The 26,972-nt window shown below is 38.6% G+C and overlaps 1 protein-coding gene across 1 annotated transcript in view; it reads left to right on the forward strand.

Moving 5' to 3' along the window:
* Positions 1-2,561: 2,561 nt before the first annotated feature.
* Positions 2,562-26,972, forward strand: part of PGR (progesterone receptor) — an 83,704-nt gene continuing 59,293 nt past the window's right edge. Inside the window, exons 1-2 of the mRNA XM_069469029.1 lie at positions 2,562-4,207; positions 5,445-5,596. Coding sequence (XP_069325130.1) covers positions 2,562-4,207; positions 5,445-5,596 — 1,798 coding nt within the window. The remainder of the gene's footprint in view (positions 4,208-5,444; positions 5,597-26,972) is intronic.

The following is a 26,972-nucleotide window of genomic DNA, read 5'->3' on the forward strand; positions in this document are numbered from 1 at the left end:
CTGTGCCAACATTGCTTATTACTCAGCATCAAATTTCATGGAATAATGGTGATTCAGGACATGCTGGGCATCTTTATTATTGTTTTCCCACTTAAAGATTTTCAGTCTTACGGAAACAACCAAGTCAAACTATCTGGCTTAAGGGAATTTTTATAACCAACCAAAATTAAGCCAAATATAGTTTGTCAGATTTAAAATAAGGCCAATTGTCAATTTTTTTAAATTTATTATTTTATTTCAGAATATTACAGGGGCACAAGTGTGTTGGTTACATAAACTGCTTTTGCACTATTTGAGTCAAAGTTACAAGTGTGTCCATCCCCCAGATAATGCGCATTGCACCTGTTAGGTGTGAATTTAACCGTCCTCCCCTCCCCCTTCCCCCTGCTTGATTTCTGTTCAATTTTGCTACCATATGTGCACATGAGTGTTGATTGATTACTTCCAATTTAATAGTGAGTACATGTGGTTGTTCTTCCATTCTTGCAATACTTCACTTCGAAGAATGGTCTCCAGTTACATCCGGGTTGTTACAAAAGGTATTAGTTCACCGTTTTTTATGGCTGAGTAGTACTCCATGGTAAACATATACCACATTTTATTAATTCACTCGTGTATTGATGGGCACTTGGGTAGATCCCACATCTTTGCAATTGTTAATTGTGTGGCAATAAACATTTGAGTGCAAGTGTTTTTTTGAGAAAATGACTTTTTTTTTTACTACTATTTGATGCCCAGTGAACATACTATACCTGCTTGCTGGAATTCTCTTTACCCTTCCTCTACTTGCCTAACTCCCACATATCTAAAATTAGTCAGTCAGAGTAAACTAGTTGCTAGAACAATCAACTCCAAAACCCAGTGGCTTAACATGATAGAAGTTTATTTCTCACTCATGTAGTCCCTCCCAGGTGATTCATGGGTCCAGGTTCCTTACCTCTAGTGGCTCCACTCATCCTGGAATCTTGTAGTCTTCCTCTGGATCCTCTATACCCAGCTGAGACAAACTGTGGGTATCAGTATAGATAGGACCCCTAGGTCCTATAAGGAAACCTGCAAACAATTAACTCCATTTTGAATAGGATATATTTAAGATGATGTCAAAATTCCCAGTAGTCTTGGGTTTGGCACACAGAAAAAGGTCAGAGACAATTATTTTTAACAATGAGAATATTGAAAAGAGAAAAATACTGTTCAACGTCTCTATTGAGGATTCTATGATGTAGACAGGGTATAAGCTGGAGCGAAAAGAAACTTTCCTTAAAGTGCAATATTTTAGAAATTGGAACGCATTCCTTAGGACAAATCAAAGTATGGCACAACATCCAAATTTCCCGCACAGGTAGAGAGGTGTCACCGACTGTCTTCCACTTCCAAACTTCTCTGTCACATTGAGGGCTGTTCAAGAGAAATTTGGAAGCACTCACTTTTATGGAATTCATAAGGGACAGAATCAATTTTAAAGTGCTTAGGATGATCTTTGATACGTTTATTATTCCAAAAGATAATGTAGCCCAACTTCTTCCTCTGTGTTAAATCTTTACAAAACTGAAATCCTAAAAAGATTTACACAAATTCTGCTTCTGATAGAATCTATTCGTTTTTCCAATTTGATTGGGCATAAGTTTTAATTTGTAGTACAAAATCTAATATGTTTATAAGGTTCCATCCCAAAGCACCTGCTCTTCAGAGTGGCATTCAGACTAGCAGTGGAAATACCAACTCCAGATTTTCAGATGTGGTCCGCAACTGGTGTTGGGAGGGGCTTTGGGCGGGGCCTCCAAAGAGGGAGGAGGCGTTGTTAGAAAGCTGTGGAGCCGTCTACGGCTGTCGCTAATCTAGTTAAGCCTTGTTGTATTTGAGTGTGAGAGGACTCCGGTGTGTTGGTATCATTCTCAATGAGAACTAGCTGCACTTAGCATTTGAGTGGAATCTGCAACCAGAGGCGGCTCATCCTCCAAGACTGCTGAGAACTGTGAATCTGCAGAGATGATTGTCGCCTGCTGTTGGGAGCCGGCAGAAGCACGACTCTTCCTGAGAATGGGTTGTACCGAGAGGTCCGACTAGCCCCAGGGTTTTAGTGAGAAGGGCAGTGGAACGCAGTCAGGGATTAGGAGTTTCATGGCATGCACGGGTTTGAAGCCAGAGGAAAAGTCGGGAGATGAGCCGCGCGTAATTGACTTGCTCTCACAGCCGCAGTCACTCCAGTGCCGAACTTGTGAGTACTCTGCGTCTCCTGTCCTAGGACAGAAGCCGGAGAACTCTCTTGGAGAACTCTCCCAATTAGGGGACAGATCCCTATAACTACCTTTTCCTGCCCTCCCCACTCGCTGCTGGGACGTAACGACCGCCACGCTTCCCCTGACGACAGGATGGAGGGCAAGGACAGGAGCTGACCAGCGCCGCCCTCCCCCCACCCCCGACTCAGGAGGTGGAGATCCCCGGGGTCCGGCCAAATTCAACACCCATTTTCTCCTCCCTCTGCCCCTATTTTCTCGACAACCCCTCCTTTTCCCTCCTCCCTAGAGACGGGGGAGGAGAAAAGGGGAGTCCAGGTCGTCATGACTGAGCTGAAGGCAAAGGATCCCCGGGCTCCCCACGTGGCGGTCAGCGTGCCCTCCCCCAGCGAGGTCGGATCCCCCCTACTGGGTCGCCCAGACCCAGACCCCTTTCAGGGGACCCAGACCTCAGATGCCTCGCCTGTAGTCTCGGCCATACCCATCTCCCTGGACGGGCTGCTCTTCCCTCGGCCCTGCCAGGGACAGGACCCCCCAAACGGAAAGACGCAGCAGGCCCAGCAGTCGCCGTCGGAACTGGAGGGCTTATATTCCGGAGTTGAAGCCACAAGGGGTGCAGGAGGCGGCAGTTCTAGACTCCCAGAAAAGGACAGAGGGCTGCTGGACAGTGTCTTGGACACTCTTCTGGAGCCCTCGGGTCCGGGGCAGAGCCACGCCAGCCCTCTTGCCTGCGAGGCCACCAGTTCTTGGTGCCTGTTTGGCCTCCAGCTTCCCGAAGATTCCCGGGCTGCCCCCACCACCCAGGGGGTGTTGGCCCAGCTCATGAGCCGGCCAGGGGGCAAAGCTGGAGATGGCTCCGGGACGGCAGCTGCCCATAAGGTGCCGCCCAGGGCCCTGTCACCGTCCCGGCAGCTGCTGCTCTCACCCTCTGGGAGCCCGCACTGGCCCGGGGCCCCGGTGAAGCCGTCTCCGCAGCCCGCTACGGTGGAGGTGGTGGAGGAGGAGGATAGCTCCGAGTCCGAGGACTCGGAGGGTCCCCTTCTGAAGGGCAAACCTCTAGCTCTGGGAGGCACCGCGGCCCGGGGAGGAGCCGCAGCCACAGCGCCCGGGGCGGCCGCAGGAAGCGTCGCCCTAGCCCCCAAGGAAGATTCCCGCTTTTCAGCACCCAGGGTCGCCCTGACAGAGCAGGACGCGACAGTGGCGCCCGGGCGCTCCCCTCTGGCCACCACGGTGATGGATTTCATTCACGTGCCCATCCTGCCTCTCAACCATGCCTTCCTGGCCGCCCGCACTCGGCAGCTGCTGGAGGGGGAGAGCTACGACGGCGGGGCCGCGGCAGCCAGCGCCTTCGCCCCGCCGCGCGGCTCGCCCTCGGCCTCGGCCACCGCAGTCGCGGGTGGCGACTTCCCCGACTGCGCGTACCCGCCCGACGCAGAGCCCAAAGACGACGCGTTCCCTCTCTACGGCGACTTCCAGCCGCCTGCCCTGAAGATCAAGGAGGAGGAGGAAGGCGCGGAGGCCGCTGCGCGCACCCCGCGTCCATACCTGGTGGCCGGTGCCAATCCCGCAGCCTTCCCGGATTTTTCGCTGGCGCCGCCGCCGCCGCCTCCAGCGCCCTCCTCCAGGCCCGGGGAAACGGCAGTGGCGGCCGCACCCGCCAGTGCTTCTGTCTCGTCCGCGTCCTCGTCGGGGTCGGCCCTAGAGTGCATCCTGTACAAGGCGGAGGGCGCGCCGGCCCAGCAGAGCCCATTCGCGCCGCAGCCCTGCAAGGCTCCGGGCACCGGCGCCTGCCTGCTCGCGCGGGACAGCCTGCCCTCCACCTCGGCCTCCGCCGCCGCCGCCGCCGCCGGGGCGGCCCCCGCGCTCTACCCGCCGCTCGGCCTCAACGGGCTCCCGCAGCTTGGCTACCAGGCCGCCGTGCTCAAGGAGGGCCTTCCGCCGGTCTACCCGCCCTATCTCAACTACCTGAGGTGAGGGCCCGGAGCGGGGCGCGCCCCGAGAGTCTCGGGAGTAGCGGGCGGGCGGCCGCAGCTCGGGGCTCCGCTCCTCTGGGTGGCCGCGAGGGGGTGGGCACCGGGACAGGGCACCGGGGCAGGTTGCCTCCCTTCTTCCCTCTTCTGCTCCTCACTCTTTTGGGGAAACTAAGGAGGCGCAGAATATGCCAGTTTTTGGAGCGTGCCTCCCCGAAAGCATTTTTAAAAAACTTTCTGAATCTTCGAGATTGCGAAGCACGACCAGTCCTGATTTAAAATGTGCAGCGTCACAGTAGGTCCGCTGTAGCCCAGCGGAGCGGAAAGGGTGCGCCGAGTTGGGGGCTTCATCGAAGGCTTCATTTCTTCGAAGAAGGACATTTACCAGGAAAGTCTGTCCTGGAGAGGAGTTAAGGCGTCGTTCCCCCGGGAGGGGTGGGACTTGATGAAAGGTGGCCAGGCAGAACCGAAAGCAGAACCATCTTAGGTATTTGGACAATTTAACGGCTCAATTTTCATACGAATTTCGAGATTAAAGTTAATTTTAGTGTGATATGTCTAAATTGTGGATTTAAACATCAATCACTGCAGTGTCTCTTTTTCTAATATTGTTTGAGATTCGCTACAACTTTTTTGATACATGTTTTTAAAACATTTTAATTTACATAGTGAAGTAATGGAATGTAAAAAAAATGCTCTGTTTTGAGTCTTATGTGTTGTGAAGGCAACAGTGTCAGTGTTGAACAGTACTTTAAAAGGACAAACACATATGCTTAAGTAAACAATTATTACAGGGTCATGTTTTAAAAACTCAAAACAAAAGCATTTTTAAGTATAATTGAACTCTTAAAGCCAAACCATGTTTATTGCTACCCAGCAGAGGAAGGGCATAAGATTTCGTTTGTCAAAAACTAAATTACTTCTTTATAAGGAATTTTATAGAAAGATTTCTTTTTAACAAAATAGACCTTAGCTTTCCTGAACATAAAATTATACACTAATTATTATTCTTTTATGTTGGTGCTACTGATGAATGGCTAATAATTTGCAAGTCTGGTGAATCCATTTACAGGTAGTCTGTTACACCAAGTTTAGTTTGCATGTCTTTCAAGTGTGAGTGTATGCAGTTCTATTTTTAAAATCTCCTTTCACCCTGTTAATGCTGGTTTAAGAAACCTTTAGTATTAGATAGTGGTGCACCTAAAAATAAATGGAGTACTTTGTTTTGCATTTCAAGGCAGGATTCAGAAGTCAGCCAGAGCCCACAGTACAGCTTCGAGTCATTACCTCAGAAGATTTGCTTAATCTGTGGGGATGAAGCATCAGGCTGTCATTATGGTGTCCTCACCTGTGGGAGCTGTAAGGTCTTCTTTAAAAGGGCAATGGAAGGTAGGCTCCTTTCCCCTAACACTTTATTATTGGTTTAATTGTAAATGGAGACCATCTAACATTTTATAGATTTTAAGTATCTCTTATTTCTTCTAAGAAATGGTGATTTTCCATATAACTTAAAATATATGATGATATTTTAACAATGTGTTTTGATTTATAATACTCAAAATTGAATGTATTTGGATATTATAACTGCATACTCTTTGACCAACACCTTCAATATTAGACACAAGTCATAATCTTGAGGACAGTGCTATTATTGTTTCTTAACTATGTAGCTTTCAGGAAACAGCTGTGTTCTAATTGTAATTTTTAATGTACCTATTATATATAAAGCACTTTAAAATTTTGATTAAAAGAAAATTGGTAGTAGAAATTATGTACACACACATATATGTAGCACACATATACATGATGTAGTTATACAATTTCTACATACTTTTGTCTTTTCCCTATATGCATGTTAATGTAATACTTACATAGTGGTAATTCGAGACAAAATTTTTAAATTCCTTTTTTGTTCAGTTTATTTTTGTAAATGTATAAGAGGATAGAAGTGAACGGTTTAAAACAAATGAAACATTTGGACATCACAGCAATATAATTTCTAAAGAAGTATTTTGCTCTAAGTAAAACTTTCATGTTTTTAAAATCATTTTAAATTACTTATTACTTCAGATTGACTTGCATGGTATGTTTCAGACTTTGAATTTCTCTTTCTACCTACATTAAACTCTCAGCAGCCAAACACATTTATATTTGAAGATAACAATACATTTAAAGATCATGTCATGTTTTAACACTAGCAATAAATGTATTTTATAATAAGCTGAAATGGAGTTTAAGGTTCCTTCTGGAGTGCTGAGATCACACCTAGGCAAGGAACCAAAGATCCAAATGTCATGTAGGCTTTTTTGTTTTCTGTTTCTGAGTTTTCTGACTTCAATAGCCCTCTTCTTATAAGCAGGAAGAGAGTGGAGAATTGTCACTTTAAGGGGGCTTTCAAAGGAGTTCTTCATAAAAAGTATTTGCTTTGTGTATTTTTAGAATATGGTTTTTTTCACAAAAGGTGAATGTATTTTAGCTGATGTTGAATGTATTCAGCTTCAGTGGGATTTAATTGCATTTTAAATTAATTGAGCTACTGTTAAAAGAAGGTACTTGAGAAAATGGGGCAACTGAGAATGGACTTACTTTTCCATTGATATCATTTAGTCACAGTTGCAGATGGAAGTTCTTTGTGTGGAAAAGTCAGTTTTCCAGTGGGTAATTGGAGTTACCATTTTTTATCTGACTCTGGTTCTGGTTTCTTGAACATTACTTTCTGCATTAATATGATTTTCTCCATTCTTAACAGTCTCCTAATAATAGTATAATTTATAAGTGAATGACCCTCTTAGAATCCCCTGAAGGCCAGTTTGTCCTAGCCCAGTTCCTTCTTTTTACACATAAGCAGGTACCAAAGACATGAATCTGAGTTTCCAAAGGTCACATAACTAGTTAATAGCTGATTGTTAGTAAACATAGGTTAGATATTTTTAAATTGCAATGCTTTTAAAACAGAGATGGTATGAACAAATAGATACATGATAAATGTTATTTAATTTTCAGAAGTTACTTCATAAAGTGCATATGTATAAGAAGGAGCACCCTAACTATAAAATACAAATGCTTTCACATAAGTATCAGAATAGCATCTAAAACCATAGAGGTAGTCTTCCCAAATTTACTCTTAGAAAGCATTTGTTGGACTCCTGTTGGCATGGTCTTATAGTCTTGAGAAGTAGAAATGAAGCACTCTTATTCAGCAATATTTATAAAAAGGAACTGAAGATAGATGTTGATAAATCATTCTTGAAACTAGAGTAAGATTATAAAATTATATGAGTAATTTCATTCATTCAGCAATTATCATATACCTCTTATATTTAGATTTATGCCAAAAATACTTTTCCTCTCACTTCACCTTTCTGTGCCTTAATATAAAATGAGTATAATAACAGTAGCTACTTAGAGTTGCTATAAAGATTAAATAAGTGAATATATGTAAAGTATTTAAAAGAAAACCTGGAATATTGTCAACTTCCACTAGTGTTGTTTTTACCTTCAAGGAGCTTATAATAGTTGGGGAGGTAACATATATGCACATAAAAATTGAAATGAAGCTTCTCACTAAATGCCCTGATAAGCTATTCTGTAATGTATGTGAGATTTGTGTGGTTTGTGAGTTTGGATAGAGGGGAGGTGATTGTGGGCTGGAACGTGTATGTTTAAGAGTGATGTGGGAGGCTTCATAGAAGATAGGAACCTCATTATGGTTATGAAAGGAAAAAGAAGATCTCTAGGCATTGAGGAAAGCTTTTAAGTGTATATATATCAAAGAAGAGTGAAGAAATTAAGATTATACTGACTAAGAGTCGAATATTCACATTAGGAATTTGTAAGAATTAAAGGTTGGGAAGTTAGTTTCTAATATTCCGGTGAATTGGGAAAGAATTGGTGAGGTAAGGCAAGAGAATAGAGAGAAACTTCTGGGAGTTTTCAGGAATGAGAAAGATAAGTAGAAAGACTTAATACCAGGTTTGAAATTTTAGAGCAAAACAATGCTGTGTGATGAGCTGGTTCAATCAAGGTAGAGCTATGTGTGATGTCAATATGGCCAGAAGTTGAAAGTCAATAGGTAATGATATGGATATTAATATTACCAGGGATAATGATGGCATTATAAAGTGTTTTCTCTGTGCCAGTTACTATATAAGTGTTTTATAGCTTTCAGCTTATTTAATCTTTATAATGTAGGTATTATTATTACTCCCACTTTACAAATGAGAAAACTAAGGCCCAGAGATGTTAAGCTGCCTTAATCACAGTTAGGAAGTGGTAGAGTCAGGATTCAAACCCAGGTGGTGTGATTCCAGAATCCCTGCTCTAGACCACTATGTTTCCTTTCTCAGAGTAGGAAATGTGGTCAAAGAAAAACAATAGAGAGTTGGAAGAAAAAAATGTGAGGTAAGCAATGAAACATCTGGGAAGGTAAAAGTGAATCCTAAAGGAGAATGCAAGACCAGGGGTGATGAGAAGTATGTGATGTAAATGGATGGATCATATTAACTTCACACTTAGGGTAGCAATGGGAAAACATAACCAGGGGCCAAAAACCACTTTCCCCACCTCTCTTCCAATTTAGGAGTAGGAGATGATAAATCCTATGAAGTTATCCATGAAATCTGTGTTTCCTTTAAGACAAGAGAGAAAAAGTAGAGAAAAATACCACTCAGGAAATGGGGATATGGTGGTGGAGGGGAAGATTACCTCTTTAAAGCTAATTGAACTGTTCAAGATATAGTGTTAGCAAAAAACCAGTTGTTTTAATAGCCCGGTGCATTCCTTTACCAAGACTTGTAGGGTTGGAGTGACCCAGAATGTGGTCAGGAATTTCCTTCATGCCTTTCAAGGAGATGAAGTAATAACGACTTGCCAGTCATACAAATGCAGGCAAGTGACCCAGTTTGTGAAGGAAAGGATCATTTCTCACTGGCTTATCTTTGTATGCACTGTGTCTAGCTCAGTGCTAAGAATATACTAGACCTTCAATAAATATGTGCTACATGAACCAGTCATCATAACTGGTAATGCCATACTCTTATTCTTTGGATGCTTTGCTCTGTGACAGCATTTGTAGTGAATACATTTGATGTCATATGGTTGAACAAATGTAATACTGTTGACATATATTGTTTACAAAACACCCATCTAAGTAGGTATTGGTGGGATTTTTAATTGTATTGCAATACTATCTTTATTCTTTTGTTCATGTATTAGTTATTCATGAATTAATTGCCTTAGTTTCATTAGTTCCTGTATTAATTTATTGAGCATTTGTCATGTGCTAGGCACTATGCTAGGTCTTGGTGAAACAGCAGTAAAACAAGACAGAGCTGGCTGGCCACTGCCCCAGCAGAGTTTGTAGTGTAGTGGCGGAGAGGGAAATTTTGCCAATTCACATGCACATAACTAATTGCAGATGTGGTTAAGTGATTAGTTTATTGCAGATGTGGTAAGTACTAGTTTATGCAATGCTTGGACAACTAGAGAGTTGACTTCTCTGTCAGAAGCTGGGGACAGTGGGGAAAGTCTTTCAGAATTAGAGAGATATGATTATCTATAGACTACAGAGGAAACCAGACAGAAATGAAATATTTTTATGAATAAAATTGAGTATAATTGGTGTCAAGAGACTAATAATGAAAACTGATTTGATGGCATAGTTCTCCTTGATATGAGTTCAGAAAGAGAAATATTGAACATTTAAATTTTCATTAACAACTTCTGTGAATTATTTATCCTGTCTTTAGAGCTCTATAATGCTTTCTCCATTTTTTGTAGTCCACAAAATTATCCAACAATCCCTTCCAGTATAATTTATTTAATATTTGGGCTCTGAGGAGATACTTTGCCAATAACATTATTTAATTTACTCTCCAATAGTGTCTACTCTGTGTCAGTTTTCACATTACCATAAAATAATTATATAGTAACTCACTGGGTTTCACCTCAAAACTCTATATTCGATTTCTTCTCAATCTTCAGATCTCTCAGGTTGATATTTACCATGAATAATCAAGCTGGTTTTAAGCACAATTTTGCATTATGACCCATGGAAGTAAGGCTCCACTATACTGAAAAAGAAATGGTTAAAAAGGTAGCATTTGGTGCAATCTGTTCAGTATTTGGTTATGTAGCATTCCCAGATTATTAATGCTCTTTCAGAACCTGCACCTTAATACCACTGCAAGAACCAGAGGGTAAGCAGTGGTGTCAGATGTACATGCTAATGCTAACAACTATGCTTCAGCTTCAGCCATTGAGTCTTGTACTTTAATTACTCAAGTAATACAATAATACATTCTTCTTTAAAAAATTAAAATATTACCAATAAAGCTTAAGTCCTCTTTGATAAATACCTCTAATCTGTTCCCTTCCCAACCATGTGTGTTAATATATAAATGGTATCACATATCATAATTTATGTATTATGCTTCATATTATTTTTTCATGCAACAATGATTTGAAGCCCTATGTGTTTATATATAGTTCTATTTTGTTCTATTAACCACTGTGTAATACTTTATAGTATGAAAATCCTCATATTTATGTATTGCTAATTATACCATTGAGTAAACATTTTTTGTACTTGTCTCCTTGGGTACATGCCTTCCTTCTCTTTCCAGTATATATTTAAATATTTTGATACAGCTCTAAATGAACTAGATGATTAGCTTCCTTCCTGCTGCTAAAATGATTTGATTCACTAATTTATTCACTCTAGATACATGTAGTGATAGTACATTTAAAATTTGCATATGCTGGAACTGCCAAGATGAATATGTATGCAGTCTCCATCTTTGACATGTAAAAACTAGGAAGAAAAAAATAAAGTAAAACAAAACAAAAAACCTGTTGTACAACTAGTGAACATGAAAATACTTCAATACGAGTTATGCCAAAGCCATAGATGACAGACACCATAGTATCCAATTAGACAAGTCTAGAAGGATTGCAGTTTGTTCTGCTAACATATCCTGATGTTGTACAAGAGACTTATTCATTTAACAAGTACTTAACTAGACTTAACTATGATCCAGACACTGTTCTGCTTCACTGTATTAACTCGTTTAATCCTGTAAGAGTCCTATAGGCGGAGGTACTATTACTATCTATATTTTGTAGATGGGTATACAGAGAGGTTACTATTAATACTACCTAGCAGGTCTTCTGTGTCTTAACCCCTACTTCCATACTGTTTCTCCAGATTGTTTTATATTTGAACAAATATTAATTACTTTATACTTTTTCAAACAAAAACATGGTCTTTTATATGAGAGTGGTTTCAAACTTGCTCTATAACTTAGTCCAGTTCCTTCTTCTGCTCAGAGCAACTCTGTATTTGTCTGTTATTTGGTTTACATTTCCACTTAAGATTTTATTGGAACAATGGATTCTTAGCCAACGTTTTTTATTAATAAAAATCACTTCTTTATAACAGGAAATCCTTAGGTCTCAATCAAGTGCTTATTCAGGTACTTGAGCAACTCCTAGGCAGTTTCTTGACTTTATTTGCTATCTTTTGGCATTGGTGAAAAGGATGACCATTTGTAGTCAAGACTAAAAGTTCAGCTGCTCAGTATTCCAACTGAACATTAATATCACCCGAAAATCTGAGTTGTAAAGGTCTCTCTTTTGTCAGCAAAACAAAGTAACTCCAGGAAATCTTTCTTCAGTAACTTCTTTAAAGGACTGATTGAAATAGTAAATATTTAAGACAGAAACTCCAAAATAGGCACACTAATCATTTACACCCTTGGTTTTTAAACTCCATCCTCATTAGTATAAAATCACATACTCTGTACATCTTCCATATCTACCTAACTTGTGGAAGGGCAGATGAACACAATCATATACTTATCTTCTTGAAGCATAGTACTTAATGACAATTATTATTTCTTCAGAAAAAAATACAAATACTTTCCATTTTATTTACTCTTCTATGACTAAGTGACTTATTTATGAGACTTATTAATTAATAAACACATAGTGAGTATGGACTATGAGCACAAAACTATGCTGTTAACATTTGTAGGAAATAGAAAAATTAAAGCATAAAAATAATGGTTATCATTTATTGTTTACTAAATTCAGGTACCCTTCTAATACCTTTGCATGTACTAACTCATTTAACCTCCACAACAATCTTGTAGGCAAATTCTCTTTTCCTCATTTTACAGATTAATTTCATTAGTTAGTGAACAGTAGAGCAGAACTCCACTCCTGGAACCAATGCTCTTAACCTCTACCAGATACTCCTCCACAGCAGAAGATAATAGTCCTTGATTTCAAGGAGCTTGCACTGCATGTGGAAGTGACTGATTAACAGACAACACTGCTGTTTAGTACCTAATTAAATTGTGGGATGTAAACTTAGAATGCTGTAAGTGAACCAGGGAAGAAAATACCAAGAGTTGTCATTACTGACTGCCTGTATGTAATAACAGCCATGCTACATGCTTTATATTTATTATCTCTATTCTTCACAGTAATCCTAAAAAGTGGAATTTATCATTCCCACTTCATAGATGAGTAAGCAAAGGTTCAGAAGTTAATCATCTTACCCAAAATAATACGTAGTGCTGGCAGAGATTATTTATATTGTCCTGCAGTAGTTAGAAATGGTAGTTTATTGGAGCTAGTAGGATTTATTCACAACCTTTAAAAAAAGAAATGCATGTTAAGCTTTTATTTCTGGCTGGATTATTCAGTAAATGATTTTGCAATGCTTGGCTTATTATACCCAAGAAAAATTTCAGGTAGATCAACAGTTTAAGTGCTTTTTAATTTAAAGGAAAGAAACTCTTAAAAGTATGGAAAGAAAAGATGGAAGTATGTATTTAAAATCTGGGGATGGAAAAACTTTATAATATTATCATGAAATCCAGAATCCAAAAACAAACTCTATTTTGCTGTATAATAAATTTTAAATTTCTTATGTAAAGCAAAAAATGTATAAAGTTAAAAGGTAACAACTAATTGGAAAGATATTTGTAACAAATATGTAAGTTAAAAGGAAGTTATTACTAATATACAGCGTATTCTTACAAATCATCAAGAAAAAGATAAGAAAAATGAGCAAAAGATATTAAGATGGTTCACTAAATACAGTCTATAGAAGTGGGAAAAATGCTCAACTCAATAATCATTACTGATTACAATAATGTGGGAATTTCAGCAATCAGATTGATAAAACAATGAATAATCACCATTGGAGAGTCTGAGAACAGTTTGCTATTATCTATTAAAATATGCATTTCTTTGCCTCAATATTTCTACTTCTAGAAGTTTATTCTTAGAAAAACTCCAGAAATGTGTAGAAATACCTTTAGGAAGATGTTTATTACAGCACTACATATTTGTAATACTGAGAAACTGAAAACAGCCCAAATGTCTGTTAATAAGAGATTAATAAATTGGGTTATACCCTTGCAATGAAATACTCTGTGGCATTTAAAAAGTAAACTAGCTGTCAATATTATAGAGGTGAAAAGATCCCTAAAGTACATGATTTTGTGAAAAAGCAAGTAATGACATCATTCTGGGTAAAAAGAATTTCACCCATTTGGTATTACTGGGTATAGGAAACTCTCTGAAAAAATATGCACCAAACTGCTTATTGTCACGATAATGAGGAACTTCCAATTTCTGATGTTATGCTTTGTCCTTTAAGCAAGTATTTACTGAGAAAGTTGCAATTACACATCAACCTGGTGCCTGACTTTCCTCCACACCAGCCAGCCCTGCCAAGTTTCATCCAGCCTTTGCTCCCCTAATGCTATCTAATGGCCATATGCACCACTTTTCACCTTCAGATACCCTAGAATGTTGAAAGAGACCAACAAAGAATGAAGCTTGTGGTGGAAAATTGAGGAGAAAATCTTGCAGTTACCCTGTATCATGAATTAAGGAATCCATCCTGACTAGACAGAGCCAAGAATGGACACAGGCCCAAAGTTCCTCACTCACAATCTCAATAGCCAAAAACCTCTGCAAACAAAAATTGTGTTGTAGTCAGTTACCAGCAATACCAGACCTGACCTGAATTCATTTGCTAGCCAAACCTGATTTTAACTCACATGAGGACATTTTGTAATCTGTATGAGTATTCATATATTTTGCTGCATAAATATGTTTCATTATGAAGTGTAGCTGTGTGTCATCTTTCTAAAATATAAAGGATTCTGAATTTTGAGACATACCTGGTCCAAAATGTTTTAATTAAGAAATTTTGGACAGGTACTCAGAAATGGAATTCATAGACTATGTTGAGAGTGGTGTCTGCTGGCATTTGCAATGTAGCAGCCCTGAAAATTATAATAAATGTTTATAAACAATTATTATTTATTATCATTTTAAATAAATTCTTACTACCATGCTTGGTTTTTCAGAGGGCTATAAAAGATAAATAAGCCCTAATACCTAACTTCATAAACTTTTCAGTTCCCTCAGGGAGATAAGACAACCCCCTAAGCAAGTATAATATAGGTAATATAAACTGAATGTGGTTTTGATTTCAAGGGGGAAGAAAAGATCGTATTTAATTAGGGCATTCAATAAATGTTTGTATGGTGAGGGTAGCGTGTTAGATGGGCTGCTGAGAATGTATGAGATTTTTGATAGCAAGGGTTGTGATAATGGCTGTTACATACAAAAGTGCAGACTGAGCAGCAGTACAATTTGGCTAAAGCATGGAACATAGAATCTCTCAAGATTATAAATAAATCTTTTTTTTTTCTGAGATCACTTTCGTGAGATTTTCAAAGAGATCAGTGACTCCCTGCCCTCAACCACCACCCCAAGAAAAAAGTTAGGTACTGCTTTAAAGGAATGATGAGGATTATGATTAAACAGAAGATCAAAAAACTGTAGAATGACACAATGTGGTGTTTGCAGTTAACTGAGTAGAGAGTGAGAAGCCCCTAAAGATTTTTGAGTGGTGTAGTAACATATTCTAGTATGTACTTTAGGAAAATTAATATATCAGCAGTATATAGGCCAGGAAGGTAAGAGGCAATAAAAAACAGTCTGGGGATGGTGCACTAAGGACCTGAGCCAGGGTGGTGGGGAGAGGAATGGGTTCGGTGGGTAGACTGGAACTGATTGAGCAAGGTGATAAAAACTATTCAAAAGAATATGCATGTGGAGGGGTGTAGGGAGAGGAATTTTGACCTAAAGAAGTAGGAAGTACATGAAAGGAGTGATGTTGAAAGTTGTATCTAGGGAGGATTATCCTCAGAGCACCATGCAGAATGGATTTGAACAGAGATTCGATAGCTTTGAGTCAGCAATAACATCTAGGGAGCTGATGACATGGCTTCTGAGATGTAATTTAATTTCAAATAGTATATATTATATTCTATATAATATACTCACCAGGATATTGAAATAATCTTTTGTGTACAACATACCTTCTGAGAATTGAGATATTCTGATTTGTCAGTTCATTTATTTATCTGTTCATTTATCTATATTTTAAAAACCCACAAAAATGTCTTTTCTTGTGCTAGGATTGTGTTAGATATTAAGACTCAGAAATGACTAAGCCAGATTCATAGTTTAGGGGGAGGCCGTTTAAACATATTATTAAAATTCAGCCTGGTAATATGAGAGGCATGAACTAAGAATTGTGAAAGCACAGGATGTAGGGAACAGCTAACTCTCATGTTTCCTTTCATTGCTGGAGGATGGAGGGAGAAAGTATGAATCCTAACTTAAGCATTAGATGAAAAATATTAAATTTTTAAAATTCTTTTAACTTCAAAGTTTGTGGCAATGTCTGTGTTGTTAACAGCAGAGACCACAATGGTTGATTTTTTTGTTAAGTAGAGCAGTTCAGTGAATGTTTCTTTATGCAAAGTTCAGTCCAGAGCACACTTTGGATGGGGAGAGATGAAAGTATGAAGAACTGAATTTCTCTGTATATAACTGTAATATAAATTAGGGGATTATAGGCTGGCAGCTGGGAAAAGGAGTAGGAAGTAGAGAGGACCTAGCAACAGAGTAGGAAGCAAGGGCTTAAGGAGAACAGATGCCTGAGAGAAATTCCCTAGGAATTTCAGGTAATGATCCATGAGTCCCTAGGAATGGTAATATCTCACAGCAAATTTGGAATTGTTTACTGTCTTGTGTTTTAATACCTCGAGCTGCCCCCAAACCTTAAGTAAATTTTTGCCTCACACATTTCCCTTTACAAAAGGACATGTGTTCTAAATTACTGACCTTTCCTATGATAAGCGACTCAGTAGTATGATACTTAGATATTTAGCAGAAGGGAGACTTAATCTGCCCCTTCAAATTAAAGACAATGTTTATGGTAGAAAAAGGAGGTGACTCCATTTTGAAAGACACCTTTGTTATGTAGAGAATATCTTGAAAAACAAATGCTTGGGTTACTTGATTTTGTTGAGAAGACATTATAGGAACATTGAAAGATCAAAAGTTTCATAGCTATATACTTAAACACTTGGAAATAGAATTTTCTAATTTGTTAAAAAATCTTTCAAAGAGTTTCAGTAATTAGGTTCCAAACATATATAGCAATAATAATGGGATTTATTGAGCATTTATTACATGCCAAGAACTTGGCCAAATGTATTACATGAAGTACAAAGAGGTTAAGTCACTTGCATAGGCAAATAGTAAATAAATGGTAGACCTGAGATTGGAACCCAGAGAACTTTCTCTCTTATCCATTACATTACCTCTTCTCCGTTATCTACTGTCTCTTTGTCTTAATTATTTGTAAAGAAAACAGACTGACATCAGGAATGGTAGATATTTGCTAGCTGAATTTCCGGGGAAAAGAAACTTTGCATAATTGGTAGGCGGGATTGAAAAGTGAGTATCATGACTAGGTAATCTCCCCTTCAAACAGTCCGCTCATTCTCCTTGGTTTCTGGATGGCTATCTTCCACTTTCTCTTCTTTCTCAGCCTTCCCTCACTTTCAGCTGATGACCTTGTTTCCTATTTTCTGAGAAAACTTCCTGAAACTGCTACCAGAACATGCATTGGTCAGATATGGAATTGAACCACAATCCCCCTTTCCTTGTGTATCTGGGGATCTACAGTTTTCTTCCTTAGTTGCACTAGATCCAGACGGCTCCTGTCAACCCAAAGACAGGCTCTAGCAATTCTCCCTCCAACCCTCAGATCATTTTTCCCCTCTCTACTGGATCATCCCATCAGCATGCAAACATGCTACTCTTCCTTACGGTAAAATATAACCAAAACGCTGTTGTCAATTTCACTCACCCTTCAGCCACTAACCGTTTTTCCGCTTCTTTTATAGAAAAACTCTTCCAGTGAATTTTCTTCTCCCATTCTTTCTTATCTGTAATCCAGTCATTTTTGCCTCTGTCACTCCACCAAAACTTACCTTGTCAAAGTTGCCATATTGCTATTAATAAATCTGATGGGCACTTCTCAGTACTATGTTACTTGACCTCCTGACAGAATTCAAGTTAATCACGCCACCTTCCTAGAGATATTTTCTTCACTTGGGTCACTACATTCTCTTGATTTTCCTCACTGTCTACTTTTCAGATTCCTCTTCTCCCTTAGCTTCTAACATCAGAAGGCCAAATGCTCAATATTCAGTCCTCTTCCCTTCTGTTTATATATGTACTTCTTTGGTGATCAGATCAAGTCTCCTGGCTTAGAATACATCATCCATACGCTGATTACTCCTAGATTTCTGTCTCCAGCCCAGACCTTTCCCTTGAACTCCAGACTTGTGTACCCAACCGCCTACCTGATATCTTTGTAGTATGCCTACTGAACTTCTCAAACTGATGTTTCTAAAAGTTAGCTACTGATCTACTTTGGATTTTGTCTGGTAAACCAGTGTTCTTCTTTTGGTCTTTAAACTGTCTGCCTCAAGATCCCCTGGGTGCTGGTTAAGAGCCTCACCCCAGATATGCCAAATCAAAATATCTAGGAGAGAGATCCAGAAATTGCATTTCAATGAGCTGTTCTACTGTTTCTTAAAACACTGCCTGACTCAGAGGGGAGCCAAAGAAAAGCTGGGTTGCAAAATGGCGGGCTTTGTTTTTGAGAAAGGTAATTCTAGAAGCAATGAGGAAGATGGGCAGAAAGGTATGTCAGGGAAGCCAGTCCTAAGATTATTAAAAGTACTCTTTGATCTAGACTGGGGGTCCCTCAATCTGTCACTAGGAAAAGTTTTTTTAATCCCCTAAGGCAGTGAAGGTAAATTATAGAAGGAAGGCAGGCTGTGGCCCCTACCAAGAATATTCCCTTCTCTAGGAAGAACTCTAAAAGTGTGAGAGGACAGGGAGGAAGGCTGGGCACTTTCACCTTTTGGGACCATATTGTGTACCAGGCAATGCATACATTGTACTGTATTAATTACAAGCGTACCTCAGAGATATTGCAAATTTGGTTCCAGCCACCTCATTAAAATGAATGTTGCTGTAAAATGAGTAACACAAATTTTTTGGTTTCCTAGTACATATGAAAGTTATGTTTATACTATACTGTTGCCTACTAAGTGTGCAATAACAGCATTATCTGTGAAAAAGCAATGTACATGCCTTAATTTTAAAAAACTTAAATACAAATTTAAGTTTTTACTGGAGTTAAGTGATATCTCATTGTGGTTTTGATTTGCATTTCTCTGATGATTGGGGATGTTGAGCATTTTTTCATATGTTTGTTAGCCATTTTTATATCTTCTTTTGAAAAATTTCTATTCATGTTCTTTGCCCACTTTTTGATAGGGTTGTTTGATTTTTTCTTACTGATTTTCCGGAGTTCTAAATAGATTCTTGTTATCAGTCCTTTATCTGATGTGTAGTATGCAAAAATTTTTTCCCATTCTGTAGGTTGTCTGTTTACTCTCATGACTATTTCTTTGGCTGTGCAGAAGCTTTTTAATTTGATCAGGTCCCATTTATTTATTTTTGTTGTTGCTGTGATTGTCTTAGGGGTCTTCTTCATAAATTCTTTGCCTAGGCCAATGTCTGTAAGAGTCTTTCCTACATTTTCTTCTAGAATTCTAATAGTTTCCAACCTAAGGTTTAAGTCTGTTATCCACCGTGATTTGATTTTTGTGAGAGGTGAAAGCTGTGTGTCCTGTTTTAGTCTTCTACATGTGGATATCCAGTTTTCCCATTTATTAAATAAGGAATCTTTTCCCCAGAGTATGTTTTTGTCTGCTTTGTCAAAGATTAGATGGCTGTATGAGGATGGTTTTATATTTGGATTTTCTGTTGTGTTCCACTGGTCTGTGTCCCTGCACTTGTGCCAATGACAAGAAGTTTTAATAATCACAGCCTTGTAGTATAGTTTGAAGTCTGGCAAATTAATACCTCCCATTTTGTTTTTGTTGCTTAAAATTGCTATTGCTAAACGGGGTCTTCTCTGGTTCCATACAAAGCGTAAAATTATTTTTTCTATATCTGTGAAAAATGATGTTGGTAATTTAATAGGGATTGCATTGACTCTGTAGATAACTTTGGGCAGTATAGACATTTTAACAATGTTGATTCTACCGATCCATGAGCATGGTATGGTTTTCCACCTATTTACATGTTCTGCGATTTCCTTCCTCAGTGTTTCATAGTTCTCCCTATAGAAGTCCTTAGTTAAATGTATTCCTAGGTATTTTATTTTCTTTGTTGCTATTTTGAAAGATATTGAGTCCTTAATTTGGTTCTCCATTTGACTGTTATTGGCGTATATCAATGCCTCTGATTTGTGTGTATTGATTTTGTATCCTGAGACTTTACTGAATTCATTGATCAATTCCAGGAGTCTCTTGGTTGAATCCTTGGGGTTTTCTAGATATAATATCATATCATCAGCAAAGAGTGAGAGTTTGATCTCTTCTTTCCCTATTTGGACTCCCTTGATTCTGCTCTCTTGCCTGATAGCTCTCGAAAGGACTTCCAATACTATGTTGAAAAGTAATAGGGACAGTGGACAGCCTTGTCTGGTTCCAGTTCGAAGTGGGAATGCTTTCAGTTTTTCTGCATTCAGTATGATGTTGGCTGTGGGTTTGTCATATATGGCTTGTATCATTTTTAGATAGGCCCTGCCTATGCCTATTTTGTTAAGTGTTCTTATCATAAAAGGGTGTTGAATTTTGTCAAATGCTTTTTTTGCATCTATTGAGAGGATCATATGATCTTTATTTTTGCTTCTATTTATGTGGTGAATTACATTTATAGATTTGCGTATGTTAAGCCATCCCTGCATCTCTGGGATGAATCCCACTTGGTCGTGATGGATTATTTTTTTGATAAGCACTTGGATTCGATTTGCTAGGATTTTATTGAGAATTTTTGCATCTATATTCATAAGGGATATTGGTCTATAGTTTTTTTTGTTGCATCCTTTCCTGGTTTTGGTATCAAAATTATGTTGGCTTGGTAAAATGTGTTGGGGAGAATTCCATCCTTCTCGATATTGGAGAATAGTTTATATAGGATGGGCACCAGTTCTTCTTTGTAGGTATGGTAAAATTCAGGTGTGAACCCATCTGGTCCAGGGCTTTTCTTTTTGGGAAGGTTTTTTATTGCTGTTTCTATTTCAGATCTAGATATTGGTCTGTTCAGGAATTCTATTTGTTCCTGGTTGAGCCTGGGAAGGCTGTGTGTTTCTAAAAATTTGTCCATTTCCTCCACATTTTCCAATTTGTGTGCATAAAGATTTTTGTAGAATTCATGGATGATATCATGTATCTCTGTGGCATCAGTCGTGATTTCTCCTTTCATGTTCCTGATGGAGGTTATTAGAGTTTTTTCTTTTCTGCTCTTGGTTAGTCTAGCCAGAGGTGTGTCTATTTTGTTTATTTTTTCAAAGAACCAACTTTTTGTTTTATTAATCTCCCTTATGGTTTGTTTGTTGTCTTTTTCATTTAGTTCTGATTTGATCTTAATAATTTCTTGCCTTCTGCTGGGTTTGGGTTCTTCTCCAGCTTTTTGAGTCTATTCAGTGAGAATGGCCTTTATCAAAAAGTCCCAAAACAATACATGTTGGCGTGGATGCAGAGAGACAGGAATACTCATACACTGCTGGTGGGACTGTAAACTAGTGCAACCCCTATGGAAACCAATATGCAGATACCTTACACAGATTCAAGTAGACCTACCATTCGATCCAGCAATCCCATTATTGGGCATCTACCCAGAAGAACAAAAGTCATTCTATAAAAAAGACACCTGTACCTGAATGTTTATAGCAGCACAATTCACAATTGCAAAGATGTGGAAACAACACAAATGCCCATCAATTCATGAATGGATTAGCAAAATGTGGTATATGTATACCATGGACTATTACTCAGCTATAAGAAATAATGGTGATATGGCATCTCTTTGGTTCTCCTGGAGAGAGTTGGAACCCATTCTATTAAGTGAAGTATCCCAAGAATGGAAAAACAAGCATCACATGTACTCACCAGAAAATTGGTTTCCCTGATCATCACCTAAATTCACATCTGGGAATAACACCAATTGGGTATCGGACAGAGGTGGGGGCTGGGGGGAAGGGATGGGTGTATACCTACTTGATGAGTGCGATGCGCACTGTCTGGGGAATGGACACGCTTGAAGTTCTGACTGGGGGGATGGGGGAAGGGGATGGGTGCATTCCTACATGATGAGTGCGATGAGCATTGTCTAGGGAATGGACACGCTTGAAGCTCAGACTCAGGGGGTTGGGGGGGCATGGGCAATATATATAACCTGAACTTTTGTACCCCCATAATGAGCTGAAATATAAATAAATAAATAAAACAAAAAAAAGCCAAAACAAATTTAAGTTTTTAGCAATACTTTATTGCTAAAAATGATAATAATCATCTGAGCAATCAGCAAGTTGTAATCTTTTGGCTGATAGAAGGTCTTGCCTCTGTGTTAATGGCTGTTTTTTGATGAGGGTGGTGGTTGCTGAAGGCTGGAGTGGCTGTAGCAATTTAATAAAATAAGACAACAGTAAAGTTTGCCCCATCAGTGGACTCTTCCTTTCCTGAACGATTTCTCTGTAACATGCAATGCTGTTGGATCACCTTTTTACCCACAGTAGAACTTTCAAAATTGGAGTCGGTCCTGTCAAACCATGCCTCTGCTTTATCAACTAAGTTTATGAAATATTCTAAATCCTTTCTTGTTATTTCAATAGTGTTCACAGTATCTTCACCAGTAGATTCCATCTCAGAAACCAGTTTCTTTGCTCATCCGTAAGAAGCAACTCCTCATCTGTTCAAGTTTTATCATGAGATTGCAGCAAGTCAGCTGCATCTTCAGGTTCCACTTCTAATTCTAGTTCTCTTGCTGTTTCTACCACACTTGCAGATACTTCCTCCGCTGAAGTCTTGAACCCCTAAAAGTCATCCGTAAGGGTTGGAATCAACTTCTTCCAAATTCCTGATAATGTTGATATTTTGACCTCCTCCCATGAACCACAAATATTCTTAATGGCTTGTAGAATCATGAATACTTTTCAAGAAAGTTTTCAATTTAATTTGCCCAGATCTATCAGAGGAATTATTACCTATGGCAGGTATAGCCTTATGAAATGTATTTCTTAAATCATAAGACTTGAAAGTTGAAATTACTTCTTGATCCATGGGCTGCAGAATGGATATTAGCAGACATGAAAACAACCCTAATCTCCTTATACATCTCCATCAGAGATGAGGTGACCAGGGGCATTGTTAATGAGTAATAATATTTTGAAAGGAATGGGTTTCAACAGTAGGCTTAAAATAATGTACCATGCTGTAAACAGTGTGCTGTCATCTAGTCTTGTTGTTCCATTTCTAAAGCATAGGCAGAGTAGATTTAACATAATTCTTAAGGGATCTAGGATTTTTAGAATGGTAAATGAACATTGGCTCAACTTAAAGTCACCAGCTGCATTAGCCTCTAACAAGAATGTCAGTTTGTCCTTTGAAGCATTGAAGCCAGGCATTGACTTCTCTCTAGCTATGAAAGTCCTAGATGGCATCTTCTTCCACTATAAAGCTGTTTCATCTACATTGAAAGTCTGTTGTTTAGTGTAGCCACCTTCATCAATAATCTTAGCTAGATCTTCTGGATAACTTGCTACAGCTTCTACATTCACACTTGCTACTTCACTTTGCACTTTTAGGTTATGGAAATGGCTTCTTTCCTCATACCTCAGCAACCAACCTTTGTTAGCTCCAGAATTTCTTTTGAAGCTTCCTCACCTCTCTCAGCCTCCATGGAATTGAAGAGAATTAGGGCCTTTTTCTGGAGGAGGCTTGGCTTAAGGGAATGTTGTAGCTGGTTTCATCTTCCATCCAGACCATTAAAACCTTCTCCATATCAGCAAGAAGATTTTGCTTTCCTATCATTTGTGTGTTTACTGGAGTAGAACTTTTAATTTCCTTCAAGAACTTTTACTTTACATTCACAACTTGGCTAGCTGTTTTGTGCAAGATGCCTGGCTTTCAGCCCATTTCAGCTTTGGAAAGCCTTCCTCACTAACCTTAATCACTTCTAGCTATTCATTTAAATTGAGAGATGTGCAACTTTTCCTTTCACTTGAATACTTAGAGGACACTGTAGGGTTCTTAACTGGCCTAAATTCAATACTGTTTTGTCTTGGGGAATAGGTAAGATGGAGGAGAGGGAAAGAGATAGGACACATACAACATTTATTGATGTTTACCTTCTTGTATGAGCACAGTTCTTGGTGTGTTCATGATGTTACAATAGTAACATCAAAGATCACTGACCACAGATCACCGTAACAGACATAATAATGAAAAATTTGAAATATTGCAAGAATTACTAAATTTTGACACAGACATGAAGAGAGTACATGCTGTTGGAAAATGGTGCTGATATACTTGCTCAACACAGGGTTGCCATGACCCTTTAATTTATTTTAAAAATGCAATATCTGCTAAGCACATTAAGTAAAACAGAATAAAAAGTATGCCTGTGTCTTTAATTTTCAGTTAGAAGTTGTTTGAGAAGTTGCTACCATCCTCTTTTTTTAGATATAAGAATTGAAACAGGAAAGGCAGGTAACTTCCCTAAAGTCACCCAGGCAGTTAGTTGTGGAGCTGGTAAACAAACCCAGTTCTGCCATATCACAAAAATTAAACTGTTTTCAGTACACCACACCATTTAGCACTGTGTTTGAAGTAAGACCTGGTAGTAAAAATTGACTAAGAGATTTATCAGATAAGACTTAAAAATCTAGTAGTAGTCATCATCAAGTCTTATATATTTGGGGGCCTAGACCTAAATAACAATCAAGAAAATGTTAATTAGTTATCAAGGTAAGTCTACTTTTTTTTTTTTTTTTTTTTTTTTTTTACAAAGCCAATTACAGGTGAGACTGTGGAGACTATGGAGAATTATAACAGAATCTTAAGTCACCTGATACACCTAAACAGAGTTTGAGGAAAATAATGAAACTGAAAATTGATAAACTCAAGGTTCTATACTCAGGAAGAAAAAAATAAACTGCATAAATATGAGGAAGAGAATTATCCATTTACATATATATAAGATGTAATCTTAGATAAGAATAGCATAGTGATTTAAACCACCTTGTTGACAAATAGTTTTGTAATTTGTAAATAATTTTTATGTATATTTTTTAAACTCCTTTCTTAATGGTATATGAGGTCAAATGATTGTAGATTTTTTTAAAATTTTAATCTCACATGTAATGTATAGTTCTTTCCATTCCCTAAATGCTTACTGGTTAGCTAAATAAATAATTATAGGTAGTAGGTATAACTTGTTAAATGCTGCATACAATTTGGTGTTAAATAAGTTAAAAGATATGTGGATAATTAAGAGAGGGTTGAGCAGAGATCCAGAGGAATTGTATTGTTTTAAAAAGAGAGGATGAATAAGAGGCGATCCACAGTCAGAAAGAAATTAAATTTAAGGGAACAAGGGGAAGTAAGAACAATAATTTTAAACAGTGACCTAGAGGACTTAGTTTCTAAAAATAAATAAATAAATAAATAATTGAATATTAGAATGGGTCACCAAATAGGACACTGTAAACCACTTCACTCCTTCAGAATATATCCAGAATCTGACCTCTCCTCACCACCTCCACTGACCACTTTGATTCAAGCCACCATTGTTTGTTTCCCTTTGGGCTTGTTTCAGTGACCTCTCTATGGTCTCATTTCTCCCCTTGCCCTCCTACAGTCTGTTTGCCATTTAGAGGTCAATGTTATATTGTTAAAATATAAATCAGGTTATGTTACTCCTCTGCTCAAATCCCTCCAATGGCACTGTATTTCTTTCAGAGAAAAATCAAAGTTTTCACAGTGGTCTCCAAGGCCCTGCAGGATCTGAGCCCTGTTATACTCTGATCATTCTTTCTACTATTATTCTCCCTGGCTCAATCAGCTCTAACCTTACTCGCTTCCTCAGACGGCCCAGGCCATCTCTCAGCTTCCTGACAGTTGGCTGTTCGCTCTCTAATTCTTTTTTCCAACACTCCCTATTCATCCAACCCATTCTAACTTCCAGCTTCCATGAATGTCCTGAAGCATACCAAACTTTGGTGACTGCCAGTCTCTCATTTAACAGTCACATTCCTCCACTAGAGTGCTGTCAAGTTTTCTAATTTAATGCCTCTATCAGTAACAGGCAGATTAGGTCTTAGGAAAAGCATACTTGAAATTTATTTGCTAAAAATAAGAGAAGAAAATTTGGATAATAATCTGCTTTGAGTTATTATAAAAGGCAACAGTGTCTGCGAAACAAGAATGAGTATCATATGGGAAGAACTAGCATGGAAGGAAAAGGGCAAACTGATGAAAATTACAATCTATGATTTATTGTTTTTATTATGTACCAGTCATTGTGATAACATTTTATCTGATTTAGCTCATTTATATGTAACAACCATATAAAAATATTTATCTTTATCTCTATAAGTGGGAAAACTAAGACTTTGATTAAATAATTTACTCACAGTGTAGATAGTGACAGAACTGAATTCGAGTGAAAGTCTATTTGACTCTAAAGCATATGGTTTTATCACTGTGCTGTTGGATAACAGATATGATGAATAGAGAGCACATATACAACCCGTAATCAGTGGTTTTGAAGAAGAAACTAAAAAACAAAGCAAGCAAAAGTATTAACTGATTATAGAAAATGAGCAACTAGGATTTTTTTTTTCCTTTATTTCAGCTTATTATGGGGGATACAAAAGTTCAGGTTACATACGTTTCCCATGTACCACCTGTCCCCCCAAGTCAAAGCTCTAGGCGTGACCATTCCCCAGACAGTGCACATTGCACTCATCATGTAGGTATATACCCATTCCCTCCTCGCATCCCCCGCCTCCCCGAGTCAGCATCTTCAAGCGTGACCATTCCCCAGACGGTGCACAACGCACTCATCATGTAGGCATACACCCATCCCCTCCCCCCACCCCCCACCTCAGTCTGATATCCGATTGGTATCATTCCCAGATGTGAATTTAGGTGATGATCAGGGAAACCAATTTTCTGGTGAGTACATGTGATGCTTGTTTTTCCATTCTTGGGATACTTCACTTAATATAATGGGTTCCAACTCTCTCCAGGAGAACCATAGAAATGTCATATCTCCCTTATTTCTTATAGCTGAGTAATACTCCGTGGTGTACATATACCACAGTTTACTAATCCATTCATAAATTGATGGGCATTTGGGTTGTTTCCACATCTTTGCAATTGTGAATTGTGCTGCTATAAACATTCGGGTACATGTGTCTTTGTTATAGAATGACCTTTGTTCCTTTGAGTAT

This window comes from Eulemur rufifrons, chromosome 6, assembly GCF_041146395.1.
Source record: "Eulemur rufifrons isolate Redbay chromosome 6, OSU_ERuf_1, whole genome shotgun sequence".
NCBI classification, from domain to species: domain Eukaryota; kingdom Metazoa; phylum Chordata; class Mammalia; order Primates; family Lemuridae; genus Eulemur; species Eulemur rufifrons.